We start from the raw sequence: 16,111 nt of genomic DNA on the forward strand, positions 1-16,111 counted from the left end.
GGATATATAATAATTACAAAGAAAAACATGTTCTTACTTATCACAGATGGAGCAGTGATGGCAGCGATCTGGCTTCACAAGCTGGCATCTGTCACAATATCTGATTGCTGAAAACAAAAAGTATTTAGTCAGTTTTTGTTCTCAGCTTTTGCTATTCAGAACAAATTTTCCCCAAGCAAGGTTATTCATTTTTCTTAATACATCCATCATTAAGTCCCTTATAAACAGACTAGTTTAGATTCTGAGCAGTAGAAAGAGAGAATGGTTGAAATATACAAATATGAGAAGGCTATAAAGCAAGGGTGTCCAACCTTTTGGCTTCCCTGGGCTTCACTGGAAGAAAAAAATTTGTCTGGGACAGCACAAAACACTAATGCTAGCTGATGAGCAAAAACCACAAAAGATCGAGCAGGTCCCAAATTTGCAATCAGTAATATAGAAGATATACAAATCTAATAATAAACCTTCATTAAAGGGACATTGTGGAGAGGAACCCAAAAATGCAATAATACCCTGACTGAGCGATCCTCCACATGTGCTGCTATTACAGCTATGGCGAGCCTCTTCAGAGGTGAGCCTCATCAGAGCAGGGGGTCTCCTGCCAATTTGACATTTTCTTTTTTCTCCATGCTCACCATTCATCTTTTGTCTCCGTACCTTCCCTTCTAATGCCATATCCAACATTTCTGTTACTTTCCCACTGTCTACCATCTTCTCTCGCTCTCTCACTGCCTTGTGCCCTATGTCAAATCTCTCTATCCCCCTCCATGAACTATCTCTCCCTTCCCTCCCCTATTATTTTCAATTTCATTCTCTCCCCTTCCCATTCATGTCTCCCTCTCCTCCCCTTGTACCACCAACTTTCCTTCCTCTTACCTCCACTCCCCCTGTGCCACCAACTTTCCTTCCTCTTACCTCTTTCCTCCCCCTGTGCCACCAGCAATCCTTCCTGAAGTTCCTTTCACCTCTTCCCTTCCCCTGTGTCACCAACATTTCTTCCTCTCCTCCCCTGTACTCCAAACATAGTAACATAGTAGATGACGGCAGATAAAGACCCGAATGCTCCATCCAGTCTGCCCAACCTGATTCAATTTAAATTTTTTTTCTTTTTTAATTTTTTTTCTTCTTAGCTATTTCTGGGCAAGAATCCAAAGCTTTACCAGGTACTGTGCTTGGGTTCCAACTGCCGAAATCTCTGTTAAGACTTACTCCAGCCCATCTACACCCTCCCATCCATTGAAGCCCTCCCCAGCCCATCCTCCACCAAACGGCCATACACAGACACAGACCGTGCAAGTCTGCCCAGTACTGGCAAAGTTTGTTTCTTCAGGTCGCAGTATCAGCAGTGACTCTCATGTGCTGCCTGTCACTAACTCGGAAGTCTCCCCTCTGCCGCAGAGAGACTTCCGGGTCAGTGGCAGACAGCATGTGCAATACCGCGACCCAAAGAAGCAAACCTTGGAGTACAGGGGAGGAGAGTCACCCTAATTTGTTCTTCCTTTTCTTGTCAATTAACCTTAAATTGGGCCATAATAATGTTCCCACTTCATTGCAATCACTAGTATTTCTAATTCCACAAACTACCAATATAACATACATTTTAAATTGAATAATGATGTTTATCCATTACAGTACAGTATGTTCAGCCTTTTTCTCCAAGCTTTAGATCATGGTTTTCAGCCCAGTCCTCAGAACACACCAAACTGCTCTGGTTTTCAAGAAATCTACAATGAACATGCAAGTGATAGGTTTGCGTAAGAACATAAGAATAGATTTACTGGGTCAGACCAATGGTCCATCAAGCCCAGTAGCCTGTTCTCACGGTGGACAATCCAGGTCACTAGCACCTGGCCAAAACCCAAGGAGTAGCAATATTCCATACTACCGATCCAGGGCAAGTGGTGGCTTCCCCCGTGTCGTTCTCAATAACAGACTATGGACTTTCCCTCCAAGAACTTGTCCAAACCTTTCTTAAAACCAGCTACGCTATCCGCTCTTGAGATAAGGAGACCAGAATTGAACGCAATACTCCAAATGAGGTCACACCATGGAGCAATACAGGGGCATTATAACATTCTTAGTCTTGTTAACCATCCCTTTTTTAATAATTCCTAGCATCCTGTTTGCTTTTTTGACTGCCACTGCACATTGGACGGAAGATTTCATCGTATTGTCTACGATGACACCCAGATCCTTTTCTTGGGCGCTAATCCCCAAGATGGACCCTAGCATCTGGTAATTATGATTCAGGTTATTCTTCCAATGTGCATCACTTTGCATTTGTCCACATTAAATTTCATCTGCCATTTGGACGCCCAGTCTTCCAATTTCCTAAGGTCCAGCTACAATTTTTCACAATCCACATGCGTTTAAACTTTGAACAGTTTAGTGTCATCTGCAAATTTAATCACCTCACTCGTCGTTCCAATTTCCAGATCATTTATAAATAAGTTAAATAGTACCGGTCCCAGTACAGACCCCTGTGGCACTCCACTATTTACTCTCCTCCATTGAGAAAAATGACCATTTAACCCTACCCTATGTTTTCTATCCGAAACCAATTCCTAATCCACAACTGAACTTTGCCACCTATCCCATGACACTTTAATTTTCTCAGGAGCCTCTCGTGAGGAACTTTATCAAAAGCTTTCTGAAAATCTAGATATACTTTATCAACCAGCTCAGTTTTATCCACATGTTTATTCATACCTTCAAAGAAGTCAAGCAAATTGGTGAGGCAAGATCTCCCTCGGCTGAACCCATGCTGACTCCATCTCATTAAATCATGTTTGTTTACGTGTTCCATAATTTTATTTTTTATAATCGTTTCTACCATTTTGCCTGGCACCGAAGTGAGGCTTACCAGTCTGTAATTTCCCGGATCTCCCCTGGAGCCCTTTTTAAAAATCGGTGTAACATTGGCCACCCTCTAATCTTCAGGTACTACAGATGATTTTAGCAACAGGTTACAGACAACTAACAGCTGGTCAGCAATTTCATGTTTGAGTTCTTTTAGTACCCTGGGATGTATACCATCCGGTCCTGGTGATTTATCACTTTTTAACTTGTTGATTTGGCTCTTCTAGATTCACCAAGATTTCTTTCAGTTCCTCCGCATCATTACCCTTGAAAACCATTTCCGGTTCAGGTAGATCTCTTACATCTTCTTCTGTAAAGACTGAAGCAAAGAATTAATTCAGTCTTTCCGCTATGGCCTTATCCTCCCTGAGCACCCCTTTTGCTCCTTGATCATCAAACGGTCCCACAGATTCCCTCACAGGTTTTCTGCCTCTGATGTACCTAAAAAAATTGCTATGAAGTTTTGCCTCTTTTGCAAGTTTTTCTTCATATTCTTTCTTAGCTGTCTTCATAAAAGCTTTGCATCTAACTTGCCAGTGCTTGTGTTTCTTCTTATTTTCTTCATTCAGATCCTTTTTCCATTATTTAAAGGAAGTTTTTTTGGCTCTAATAGCCTCTTTCACTTCACTTTTTAACCACACTGGCTCTCGTTTCCTCTTCTTTCCACCTTTGCTGATATGTGGAATACATCTGGTCTGGGTTTCCACAATGGTATTTTAAATAACATGCACGCCTGGTTTACAGTCCTAACCTTTGCAACTAATCCTTTTAGCTTCTTTTTAACCATTTTCCTCATTTTATCATAGTCACCCTTTCTAAAATTAAACGCCCCTACAGTAGATTTCTTTTGCGACGTTACTCCCGGTATCATTTCAAATTTGATCACATTATGATTACTGTTTCCCAGCAGACCCAACACAGTTAGCTCCTGTACTATGTCTTGCATTCTACTAAGGACCAAATCTAAAACAGCACCCCCTCTTGTTGGTTCCCGACCAGTTGCTCCAAGAAGCAGTCATTTATGATATCTAGGAATTTTACCTCCCTAGCACTCCCTGCGGTAACATTTAACCAGTCAATGTTGGGGTAATTATTATCACCAAGTAACAAACTCATACTCTATAAACATTGTGCAGTGATTGCACTAGCAGTGATATCTTTGAATGTGGCTTTTGCAAGACTCCTGAAGCAGCCTCGGCTAAACAAGGAAGTTCTCTGTTGGGTCCTGTAGTGAAGGCGCCGTTTCAAGTTCTGCTGTCCTGCATGTACATGTTCATTTGGGGGATCATGGCACGAGAGGCATGAGATGACCTGAAGCTAAGTATCTGTTTTTTGCCATCTCATGCGCCGAGTTGAATCTGTGCCTGTTAGTGATTTTTGAACTTTCCCTGCTTTTTCCAAGACTTTTGGATGTTTAAATCTCCAATTGGGGAGTGGCTACCGCTGATATTTGAGTCAGTGAACATTTTGATTCAGAAAAACGGAGCACATATGAGAGAAAGTAGAGATTTTTGAGCCCATGAAGCTGAACTGAGGCTTTTTCTCCACTTTCTTTTTCTTTGCTGTTTTTCTTGTGCTCCTTTTCCTTCTGTTTTGAATTTAGTGTGTGGTGTATGATTTCAATGGTGTATTTCCTCTAATTGTGAGTGATTATTTTGCAGTACTGAGTGGAATTGTAGGGGGTTCTATAGATATATTTGTTTATAGAGAATGAGTTTTGTTACTTGGTGATTTTATATACTCTTCTCTATTAATTTGGTAACTAAAATCACCCATTATTATAGTATTGCCCATTTCTCCAGTTTTCCAGTCATCTGTCTGCTCATTTTGTCCTGGAGATAGTAGTACAGCCCTACCTTTATATTCCTTCCCTTCACACATGGAATTTCTATCAATAAGGATTGCACACTGCTATCTCTGTCATGCAGAATGTTTAACATATAGCCAGTGGCGTACCAAAGGGGGGGCGGGAGGGGCAGTCCAACCCGGATGAAGCCTTAGGGAGGGGTGCCCAGCCGGCCCGGTCCCTATCGCGCTCCCTCCCTTCTTACTTAAGGTGACCAACGAGATGACCGAGCAGCAAACCTCCCTCCAGTAGCCATAGCGCAAAACAGGCTGCTTCGCGGCTTTCTCCTGCTGGTGAAGCGTCACTGATGACATCATCAGTGACGCTTCACAGGCAGGAGAAAGCCGCGAAGCAGCCTGTTTAGTGCTGCGGTTGCCGACGCTACTGGAGGGAGGTTTGCTGCTCTCGCTGGGAGGGTCGGAAGGGTTCACTTGGGGGGGAGAGATAGGAGGGTCAGCGGGGGTTCGGCTGGGAGGGGGGAGAAGCGGTCAGCATCGGTGCTCCAAGGCCTGGTGCCATTACCTTCTTCGGGCAGCAGCAGCGTTTATAATTCACTGCTGTTGCCGGCTTCAGGCCTTCCTCTCTGCTGGGTCCTGCCTACTTCATGGTGACAGAAAGAGGAAAGGGAGCAGAGGGGGAGACAATTGGGGAGAATGTTGCTGTACCCAACTGGAGGGAATGAAAGGAGATGCCAGGGTTTGGAGGGAAGAAGAGACGCCAGGGCATGGAGGGAAGGAGGAAGGTATGCCAGACCAGGGGGAAAGGAAGGAGGAGATGTCAGAGCATGGAGGGGGAGAGAGAGATGGAAGAAAAGGAAAGGAGAGAGATGCCGGGAATCAGGGCAGGGATGATGCCAGACCAAGGGGTGGGAAGGAAAGAAAGGAGAAGAGAGAGATGCCAGAGAATAGGGGAGGGGGTGGTGAAAGAGAGAGAAAAACGGAGAGGTGACAGAGTTGAAATCAATCATGTACAAAGGAGGGAAGGGGCATGGGATAGATAGTTTATGGAAGAAGCATAGAAAGAGGGAAGATGCAATATGGAAGAGAGAGAGGGTCACACTGGATGGAAAGAGCACAGAGGGCAGTGAATAGAAGGGGCGAGATAGAGGGTGAACAGTAGATGGAAGGGGTAGAGAGAGGGAAACAGACACTGAATGGAAGTGTGGGGGAGAGGAGGGACAACTGCTGAATGGAAGTGTGAGGGAAAGGGGGAGCAGATGCTGGAAGGAAGTGGGGAGGAGAAAGAAAAAAAGGGCACATGCAGGATTGAGGGAAGAGGATAGAGTTAGTTACTGGAAGGGGTGAGGGAAAGAGGTGGCAAGCTATAGGTAGACACAGTGAAATTGAGGACTGAATAGTAAAAAAGAATTTAGACAGAGGCAGAAAACAAATTGAGAAGGAAGACCAGGGAAGAACAGGAGGAAGGGAGCGGAGAGAGAGATGCCAGAGCAGGGGGGAAGGAGAGGAGACAGATACCAGACCAATGGGGGTGAAAGGAGAGATGGAATGGGGAGGCATACAGTTTCTGGAAGGGGCATAGAAGGAGAGAAGATGCCATATAGGGGCAGAGAGATGGCAGACAGTGGATGGAAGGAAGAGGGCCTGGGAATACTGGCCACAATTAAACTCTTGTGAGTCGCTGCGTGCCTCACAAGGATAAGTTCTTTCAGTACTTAGTGAAAGGGACAGCCTCCAAAACAATAAGTTCAGCGTCAAAGAAAGGATTAATATTTTAATTGTTCAAACAGAAGAAAAACAGTAACTTGTTTGTCAAGACTGAAATGGCAAAGCCAACGGGATTCCCATACAAGTTAAACAAAATGTTCAATAAACAGTCTCTGGTTGAGAAACCAAAAAGAGTCCAAACTTAAACAAAACTCTCTTCCTCAGAGGTAAGTTCTCATTTAACTCATAGTCCAGATGGAGTTCATTATCAAAAGAAAGGAAAAACTTTTCCACCAAAACAAAGCTACAAGACAGTGTAAAAATACTGGCTTCTCCAGCGACTGAAGGCTGGAAAGACAGTGTGCACCGTGTGGTCTTGAATCGCCCGAAATTAGGCCCACTATCCCACCACGTAACACGGGGCTAACCCCCACTGTCTTAGCATACCATAGTACACTTAACTCAAAAAAGGAAAGCGCAATTAAGCTTTCAAAAATGGAAAAAACAAAACTTCAAAATAAAAGTCCTTGCATAGTGAAAATCCACTCTTTAACATGAGTTAGAATTATTCAGTCTGAGAAAAGTTAGTCCAAAATAAACTTCAGCAACATTCAAATGCTTGCTTTTATGAGGCAAACCTCCAAAGGAGCATTCTCAGGAGTCAGCCCAACCCGAGCTTCAGGGCTTGTTTCCAACTCCATGTCACATGGTTCCTCATTCAGACTGGATGGTGATTCTTCTCCAGTTTCTACAAACTCCATGGCCTCAGGAGCTTGACTGCTATCAGGAGCTCCCAGCCCTGAGCCTTGTGACCTTCCCTGCTGCTGTTCCTCTCTGTTCTGATTTTCTAGGAGCCTAGTCTTCAGGGAGAGCAGCTTGCAGCCCCGCCCCCAACCCTCAGGTGGAAAGGATTTCCGGTGATTCATCTTGTGATCCAGAGGGGGATGGGAACCTAGCACTGCTGCTCTCTTACTCCCTCTACAGGCCCTAGAAGAAAATTTGGTCTAAGAGGCAGAAAATGGGGAATAAGGCAGATTATGGACAGGGTCTGGATCTGCACTGGGACCTGTACTAGGGACATTCCTAGCAGGCATAGTCTGCTTATCACAATTTCTATTTTATCCCCCTTTTACAAAACTATGGAGCATTTTTTAGCGCCAACCGTGGTGGTAGCAGCTCTGATGCTCAGAATTTTATGAGCGTCAGAGCTGATACCTCCTTGGCTAAAATCCACACTACAGTTTTGTAAAAGGGGGAGGGGCTAGTTTGTGATGACATTTCTTACTAGGCGAAGGTGTTTTCTGTGTTCTGTGTTTTCGAAAGACATGGTTTTCTGTTAGGATTGACGGTGTAGGATTGATCTGTACTAGTCTAGCTTGTTTAGTTTTACAATGGGTTTATTGCTGTTGTACTGCTCACTGCAGTATGTAAGATGCTGCCTTTTCCTAGGTACTCATATGTGATGTGTGGCTTGTTACTAAAATTCATGTTTTTCGTACAGATGGGGAGGGTGCCAAAAAATGATGGGCCCCGGGTGTCACACATGCTAGGTACGCCACTGCATATACCACAACCCCCCCTCCAATTTGATCTACTCTATCCTTGCAATATAATTTGTACCCAGGTAACACAGTGTCCCATTGATTGTCCTCCTTCCACCAGGTCTCCGAGATGCCTATTATATCTATCTCATTATTCAGTGCTATATACTCTAACTCTCCTATTTTATTTTTTAGACTTCTAGCATTTGTATAGACAGTTCAAATTGTGTTTTTTCCTTGCAACTACAGTCTGCTGAGAAGACAGGGCAAATTTGAGTCTTTTACTCTACCTTCCTTTTAAACTCTCCTGGCTTTCTTTCACCATTATTGGAACTTCTCTACTGGGACTCCCTAAATATCCTTTTTCAATAGTATCCTCCAAGAATACCTCACACCGAACCATCCGCTCCTGGGCGACTGTCGGCTTTCCCCCATATCTCAGTTTAAAAGCTGCTCTATCTTCTTTATAAACATTAGCGCAAGCAGCCTGGTTCCATCCTGGTTAAGGCGGAGTACATCTTTTCGGAACAAGCTCCCCTTTTCCCAGAAGGTTGCCCAGTTCCTAACAAATCCCTCATCCCTGCACCATTGTTATACATTTTTTCAAGTTTAAACACTCTCCCGAGGGAATTTACTCAGTCAAGCCAATTATTGACTAATAATTTTCAATTCACAAAGCATTCAGCTCAACAAAAGACTGTGTTTCACCAACTGGCGTCTTCAGGAGCTGTATCTGCAAGGTTCACCAACATCACAACTTTACCAATAAATTAAGCATGACTCGAGCAGGGACCCAGGGTTTGGCACAAGACGAGATCAGCTGATTTGATTTTCTGGTTACTGTGGATGGGCAGACTAGATGGGTCATTTGGTCTTTATCTGCCATCATGTTTCTATGTCTGGGGGGATGAACTTCTCAGCAACAAAAAAAGAGGAGGTCGCACAAAAAAATAAAGTGCCACAAGGACTCCATGACCACCTTGTCCTCGTTTAAGACAAGGAATATTGGCCAACCTCTCCTGGACACTGGCATCAAGGTCTGAGACTCACAGCCAAGACTGTCTGTGCATTGCTATGGATACTGCTGATGCTCTAGTTCAGTGACATCAAATGCATCAAATACTAAGTGGGCCATATATTTTTTTGTTGGTTACCATATTTTTCGCTCCATAAGGCGCATTTTTTTCCCCCAAAAAAGTAGTTGGAAATAAAGGTGCATCTTATGGAGCAAATATCACCCCTCCCACCTGTTTTTAATCACGGCGCTTCCCTCGTTAGATGGCTGCGGCAGTGAGCTGCTCTCCCCGTGCCTGCTTTTAATGTTGGCGCTTCTCTCGCTGGACGGCTGTGGCAGTGAGCTGCTCCCCCCCGTGCCTACTTTTAATTCCGGCACGTCCCTCGCTGGATGGCTTTGGCAGTGAGCCCCCTCCCCCCCCTGGCAGTGAGCTTCCCCCTTCTTGTACCTGTTTTCAATCTCGGTGCTTCTTTCGCCTGCAACTGCGGCAGAGAGAGGCAGAGTGGCGAACAAGGCAGGTGCACCTGCGTGGTCCCGTGCGCCTGCCTGAATGGCTGCAGATAATTCTCGCGAGTCGCGAGAGCTGACTGCAGCCATTCAGGCAGGCACGTGGGACCAGGCAAGCTAAGACTGAAATAAACCCCTCGTCTCCGCCCCATCCCCGCAGCTCTGTCCCCATCTCCATCCCGTGTACAGGGAGTAGAGAAAGAAAGAGAGAGAGATATGGTGCATATCTCCCACTCCCTCTAATGCAATATCTAACATTTTTCCCTCTCTCATCCCCCGTATCATGTGCAGCATTTTTCACTATTGCCCACGAGCCCATGCCCAATATTTCTCCTTCTATCACCCTTCTCCAGCATCATGCCACCTCTCCCTCCATCACTATGTCCAACATTCCTCCCCCTTGCATCCCCTTCAATCTGTCCCTCTGTTCCCTCTCCACCACCATATCCAACATTTCTCCCTCTCATCCTTCTCTTCCCCATGAATCTTTTCCTCACTCTCTCTATGCCCAACAATTTTTCTCTTTCTTCCTTTCCCCATGTATACCATCTTTCCCTATCACTTACATACTCATCTCCAACAATTCTCCCTTTCTATCCCCTCTTGGTGTTCCAAGTTCATGCCTCCTCCCTTCCTTCTGTGTCCCGAGATCGTGTCCCCCTTCCTGCCTTCCAACCTTTGTCCCAAATTCATGCCCCTCTCATGTCCCAATGGGCTCCCCCCCTCTTTTCTCCCTTACTTGTTCACGGTCATTCAGCTTCTCTCCCTTACTAGTTCAAGGCCATCCAGCCTCTGCCAAAGCCGGATTAGTGTCCCCTGCAAGAATGTGTCCGTCTTGGCTGCTCCTTATCTTTAGCACCAGCTGCACTTGTTTGCCAGGACAGCACACAGCAGCTCTTGCACACTGCTGACCCGGTTCTGGTTCCGGGTCAGCTATGTGCAGCATGCAAGAGCCACTTTGCGCTGTCCTGACAAACAAGTGCAGCTGGCGCCGAAGATAAGGAGCAGCCAAGCAGGAAGGAAGTTGGACACGCGCTTGCAGGGGACACTAATTCTTCACAGACTGGCAGGAAATTTTTGTGGACCTGACCGGTGGTTGAAGAACACTATTCTAGAGCATCAAATAGATCTGCCCTGGGCTCTGACTCGGATTCTAGTTTAATAGGCAGGGCTTGCCCCATCTGCCATATGAAACAGGTGCAAGAGAGACTCTTTGGGGGAGATTTTCTTCTGGGAGGCAGTGGAGTTGGGTCAGTGCAAACCATATGATTCCGCTGCAGAGAGTTCTGTTAAGTCAGATGAAGAGTGCTCTTTAAGGTCAGAGTCATATTGTTGAATGTGCTCCAGTGTTAATGAGCGTTGAGACTAGTGTTTAGGAAAATGTCTAGTATATGATGAGCATCTGTGAGATTGGTGCCAATCATATTTATCATGTCTCCTGGATTGTTTATGATTTTATGATCTTTCTAATAGTTTGATGGAATTTGCTTATTCAAATCATTAGAGATAATACTTCTGTAATGCCAGTTTTTCCTTTAATTATCTAATTATTCAATTGCGTAAACTGTTGGTGATAACTAATAGATTGTGTATGATTTTACCTATAGAGTAAAGTCTTCAGGGAATTCAATATATTCTGTTTAGTTGTCGGTAATTTCTAGTAGATAGTTCTTGATTTCTAGATCCTCTTAATGGTTTGATGTTTTTAGCTCATTTAAACTATTAGAGGGTCTAAATTAATTAATTCATTGGACTTGCTTATCTTGATTGAGGCTTCTAAAGATAAGAAATTCTATATACTGTTCAGCTAATATTCAAGAAGAATTAATAATTTACTTCAAAATTGTATTGTAGTTACAAATTATTATTGGATTATAATTCATTTTTTTATCTGAATTTATTTTAAGATAGTGGGAAAATTTAGGGATTTCTGGTGCTTAGGGGAAGATGGAAATCGCTAGTCTAAATGCATGCATCCAAGCTTACGTGCTATTTTAAGGGGCGTGATATGAGAGGGTATGAGGGTAAGATTAGATTGGGGTCCTGGATGTGTGTGTAAGATTTTTAAATTTTGTGGGAATGATATTAAGTTTCCAGTCCCTAATATATATATATCTAACAAATGGCTTTAAAATTTTATTCGTTGAATGTTAATGGGCTCATTCATCCCATCAAGAGGAAAAAAAATTCTTACTTTCTGAAAAAACAGCAAGCTGACATATTTCTTACAAGAGACGCATTTGTCGGCAGTAGAATCTGCTAAGCTTGAGGGTGGCTGGATCAAACATTTTTTTTTGCTCCAGCGATGGGAATAAAAGCAGGAGTGGCAATTCTGGTAAATAAGAAGATATCTGCTACTTTTGATGGCTTAAATGTTGATCCAATGGGTAGAGGGCTCTATGTTAATATGACTTCAGAAAATGATACCCTGAAGCTTTTTAATATTTATGCACCTAATACAAATCAGGCGGAATTATTTTTAAAACTCCAACAAGTAATTCTTTCACTTGCTATGCCTAATTTAATCATAGCTGGAGACTTAAATGCTGTAGTGGATTCATATATGGATAAACAACCCAGTCAACTGAAATCTCTGGGTTTGGATAATCTTATTAACACTTGTGGTTTAAAAGATATATGGCGGATTCTTCATTCTAATGCTCAAGAGTTTATATTTTGTTCCCAAGTACACAAGTCATTCTCAAGAATAGATTATTTTTTGGTATCAAATCATTTAATTCATCAGGTTGTAAAAGCTAACATAGATCCTATTATTATCACGGATCATGCAGGTATTTGGATTAATTATCAATTTACTAATGAAGACTCCCAGAGACATGTTTGGAGATTCAATAATACACTGCTTGCAGACTCAAAATTTCTTGAGGAAATTCAAATAAAAATTATTGAGTTTTTTCAGTTTAATACTTCTGATGACCTGGAAACTGGTACGATGAGCGAAGTGATTAAATTTGCGGACGATACGAAGTTATTCAGAGTGGTGAAGATGCAGAAGGATTGCAAAGATGCAACGTGACATAAACAAGCTAGAGAAATGGGCCGCCACATGGCAAATGAGGTTTAATGTAGATAAGTGTAAGGTGATTCATGTCAGTAATAAAAATTTTTTTTCACGAATACAGGTTGTCTGGTGTGGTACTAGGAGAGACCCCCCCAGGAAAGAGACCTGGGAGTACTGGTCAACAAGTCGATGAAGCCATCAGCGCAATGTGTGGCAGTGGCAGCGGCGAAAAGGGCGAACAGAATGCTAGGAATGATTAATAAGGGGATCACGAGCAGATCGGAGAAGGTTATCATGCTGCTGTATCGGGCCATAGTACGCCCCGACCTGGAATACTGTGTCCAGCACTGGTCGCTGTACATGAAGGACACGGTACTACTCAAAAGGGTCCAGAGAAGTGCAACTAAAATGGTTAAAGGGCTGGAGGAGCTGCAGTACAGTGAGAGATTAGAGAAACTAGGCCTCTTCTCCCTTGAAAAGCGAAGACTGAGAGGGGACATGGTTGAAACATTCAAGATAATGAAGGGAATAGACTTAGTTGATAGAGACAGGTTGTTCACCCTCTCTAAGGTAGAGAGAACGAGAGGGCACTCTCTAAAGTTAAAAGGGGATAAATTCTGTACAAATGTAAGGAAGTTCTTCTTCAACCAGAGAGTGGTGGAAAACTGGAATGCTCTTCCAGAGGCTGTTATAGGGGAAAACACCCCCAAGGGATTCAAGATAAAGTTAGACAAGTTCCTGCTGAACCGGATCGTATGCAGGTAAAGCTAGGCTCGGTTAGGGCACTGGTCTTTAAACCAAGGGCCGCCATGGGAGCGGACTGCTGGGCATGATGGATCACTGGTCTGACCCAGCAGCAGCAATTCTTATGTTCTTATGTTTAAAAATGAAAAAAAATGACAATCAATAATTTGGGTTTTCATGCATATCTTTCCTGCATCCTATTCTATAAAATACCTGACTAAATTTTATAGTGTGCAAACTGAATGGGGGTGGCAATGGGAGAGGCATGGGTGGATCAGGGTGTTCCCAGAAATTAAATGCAAACTTATAGAATAGGGTTATTTATGTGCTCAACTGCCATTAGTTGCACACCAGTATTTACTCCAGGTTTCAGTAGGCATAAGTACTGTGCCCAAAGTTAGGCAGGAGATCCACACTAAGCGAGTATTTTATAAAGGATGCTCTATGCAGAGTGCCTTTTACAGAATACTAGTTTAGAATGGATCTCTCAGGTGCCTAACCTAGGCACCATTTATAGAATCCCCCCCCTAACACATAAATAAATATAGTGCCTAGATTATAAAATTGCCCCACTAGATTGTAAACCATCCTAGGACAGGGAAATACTTAGTGTAACTGAATGAAAGTGGGGTGTAGCCAGACCTCCAATTTTGGGGGTACCTAGGGGTAGACTGAGGGGTGGAATGCATTGGTCCCTTCGCCGTCTGTCTGCCTCCTGCACACCAAACAAACCTTTGCTGGTGGGGATGGTGAGGTCTCACCAACAAAGGTAAAAGGGTGCTGAATTGCTAGGGCGGAGTCCAAGCCCAAAATGTGTGTGGGGGAACCAGGCCCCCAAGGCCTTCCTGTGGCTATGTCACTGGAATAAAAGCTTGCCTTCATCTGTCACTGCAAAGATATGAGCTAAATTCCATAATATTTACTTCACTGGTTTTACTCAAACCATACTTGGAACTGTTAAAATGCATCCAATCACTATAGCTTAAATGAACAAAATTCTACAAGATCACAATATTTACCATTAACACGTTCTTCTAAGTTCTTAAACATTCATGATTTAATGCTTCCATTCCTAGATTAAAAAAAATATATTCTTTCAAAAAGCTAAGGTATATTATTGTAATTAGTTCTGGAAACAGAATCCCTGTCAGTATAGTAATAATGAGAATGCACAAAAGGGAGAAAGAAAATCTGCAGTAAACAACAGCAACCAGAGTATAGTAATAATGCCAATGCTATATCATAAATTTATACTGCACCTTGCATCCCAAAAGAATTTGGCTATTGTTATAATTCATAATACTGTAGGAACATATGCACTTGCTTTTGTGTTGAGCAATAAAGGTAATGAATAAATGGAATGGAAAGGTGGATTAAACAAAGAAACACTCATAAAACATGACAGGTTTTTCTAGTTATTGAAATCCCAATTACAGTACAATGGTTTACCTCCAGACATTGTCCTTGTATATATTGGAAGATCCTTGGCAACTCGCCTGAGAACTTCCTGCTGGGCTTCACCTCTTGATTCTCTCTCTAGCAGCTCTTTGTCTGCATATGACAGATGGAACTGGAAGAATTTTTAAATATTAATTAGATATACTCTAGTAAATTATATCTTCATAGATTTCTGTCTGAAATAAAAAAAATATTATTTAAATAGAGTGGCAAAATCTGAAATGTGCATGTTAGAAACAGACTGCTTTTGCAATACCACCCCCTCCCCCCAAAAAAAAATTAACTACAGTTCAGCATGTTTTTAAGCTCTGGATACATGCCAATGTGGACCTTACTGTCTTTTTCACAGGCTTGTTCCAAACTATGGTTTGCTCATCTTTTCTATATATACAATAAATACGGTAACTGCCATGTCTCACATTTGATATTGACCAAATAATGTTGACACAACAATGAGAACATTTAAGGAAAGCTAGCAAGCTAAAAATGATGTGGAAAATACTGTTATTTTAATCATAAACAACAGCAAGCCAGACATACTGATTGCTCATTTCCTGGCTTTGATGCTACAGTTGCTGGCATATGTAGATATTAGTACTGTAATATTAAAAGAAGCAATGCATTATCTACACTTCATGGAATTAGGCCTCAAAAGTTTGCAGAATTATATATACTTCCTTGAGGTGAACATAATGTTGCATGGCATGTTGTAGGGGTACCTTTTACCTACAACCCCCCCCCCACAAAAAAAAAAAAAAGCATGGAGCCCCTTTGCATTTTCCTATCCTCCCCTGACATCTGTATCTTCTTCACCCCCTTCCCAGCCCCTCCCCCACAAAATATCCATAGTGGCTCAGTAGTCCACTTATACCACTCTCCCCCTCCCCGAACCCTTCCCCCAAAAATCAATGGCTCAGTTGCTCTCTAGCACTCTCTTCTCCAAGAAAAAATGCCCTGGTGGCCAAGTGACCTCCTTGTATCTCCCCCAACCCACTTAAAACAAAATTTGGTGTTCCAAGTGCCCACTTCCCTCTACCTCTGAAGGCAGGAATGATGCCCAATTGCTTTTGTCTCTGGCACCATCTTTCAAAATGGTACCATCTGATCCTTGGCAGTGCAATTCCCTATCCAAAGTACCTTGGTCGGACTACCTACTCCTAAACTTCACTATATTCTGGAAAGAGATATCAACAACCAAACAGACCCTCCGAGTAGCCTCTTATTATAGAAACAAAATAACCTCTGAATCATACTGGAATGAAATATATAACTCACTATTATCCCTCCCCATTTCTGATCAAGACTTCCTGGACCACTGGAAAACAATCATTGAACAAACCCTAAACAAACTAGCTCCACTCACATGAAGCAAAAGAATCCAAAAATCATCAGAGAAATGGCTTGACTCTGCGCTTATGTCCCTAAAAAGAGCTTGCCAACAAGCCAAGTGCTACT

The 16,111-nt window shown here is 42.9% G+C and overlaps 1 protein-coding gene across 2 annotated transcripts in view; it reads right to left on the reverse strand.

Annotated features, from left to right (window-relative positions):
* ZDHHC2 (zinc finger DHHC-type palmitoyltransferase 2) overlaps positions 1 to 16,111 on the reverse strand; it is a 151,768-nt gene that overhangs the window by 76,849 nt on the left and 58,808 nt on the right. For both annotated transcript variants that reach the window (XR_004540655.1, XM_033957926.1), the window contains exons 4-5: positions 14,648 to 14,768; positions 38 to 107 (exon numbers count right to left, since the gene is read on the reverse strand). Coding sequence is in view for 1 of the 2 variants with exons in the window: in XM_033957926.1 (XP_033813817.1) it covers positions 38 to 107; positions 14,648 to 14,768 (191 nt within the window). In the remaining variant the exon portion in view is untranslated. The remainder of the gene's footprint in view (positions 1 to 37; positions 108 to 14,647; positions 14,769 to 16,111) is intronic.

The sequence above is a fragment of the Geotrypetes seraphini genome, chromosome 1, assembly GCF_902459505.1.
Source record: "Geotrypetes seraphini chromosome 1, aGeoSer1.1, whole genome shotgun sequence".
NCBI classification, from domain to species: domain Eukaryota; kingdom Metazoa; phylum Chordata; class Amphibia; order Gymnophiona; family Dermophiidae; genus Geotrypetes; species Geotrypetes seraphini.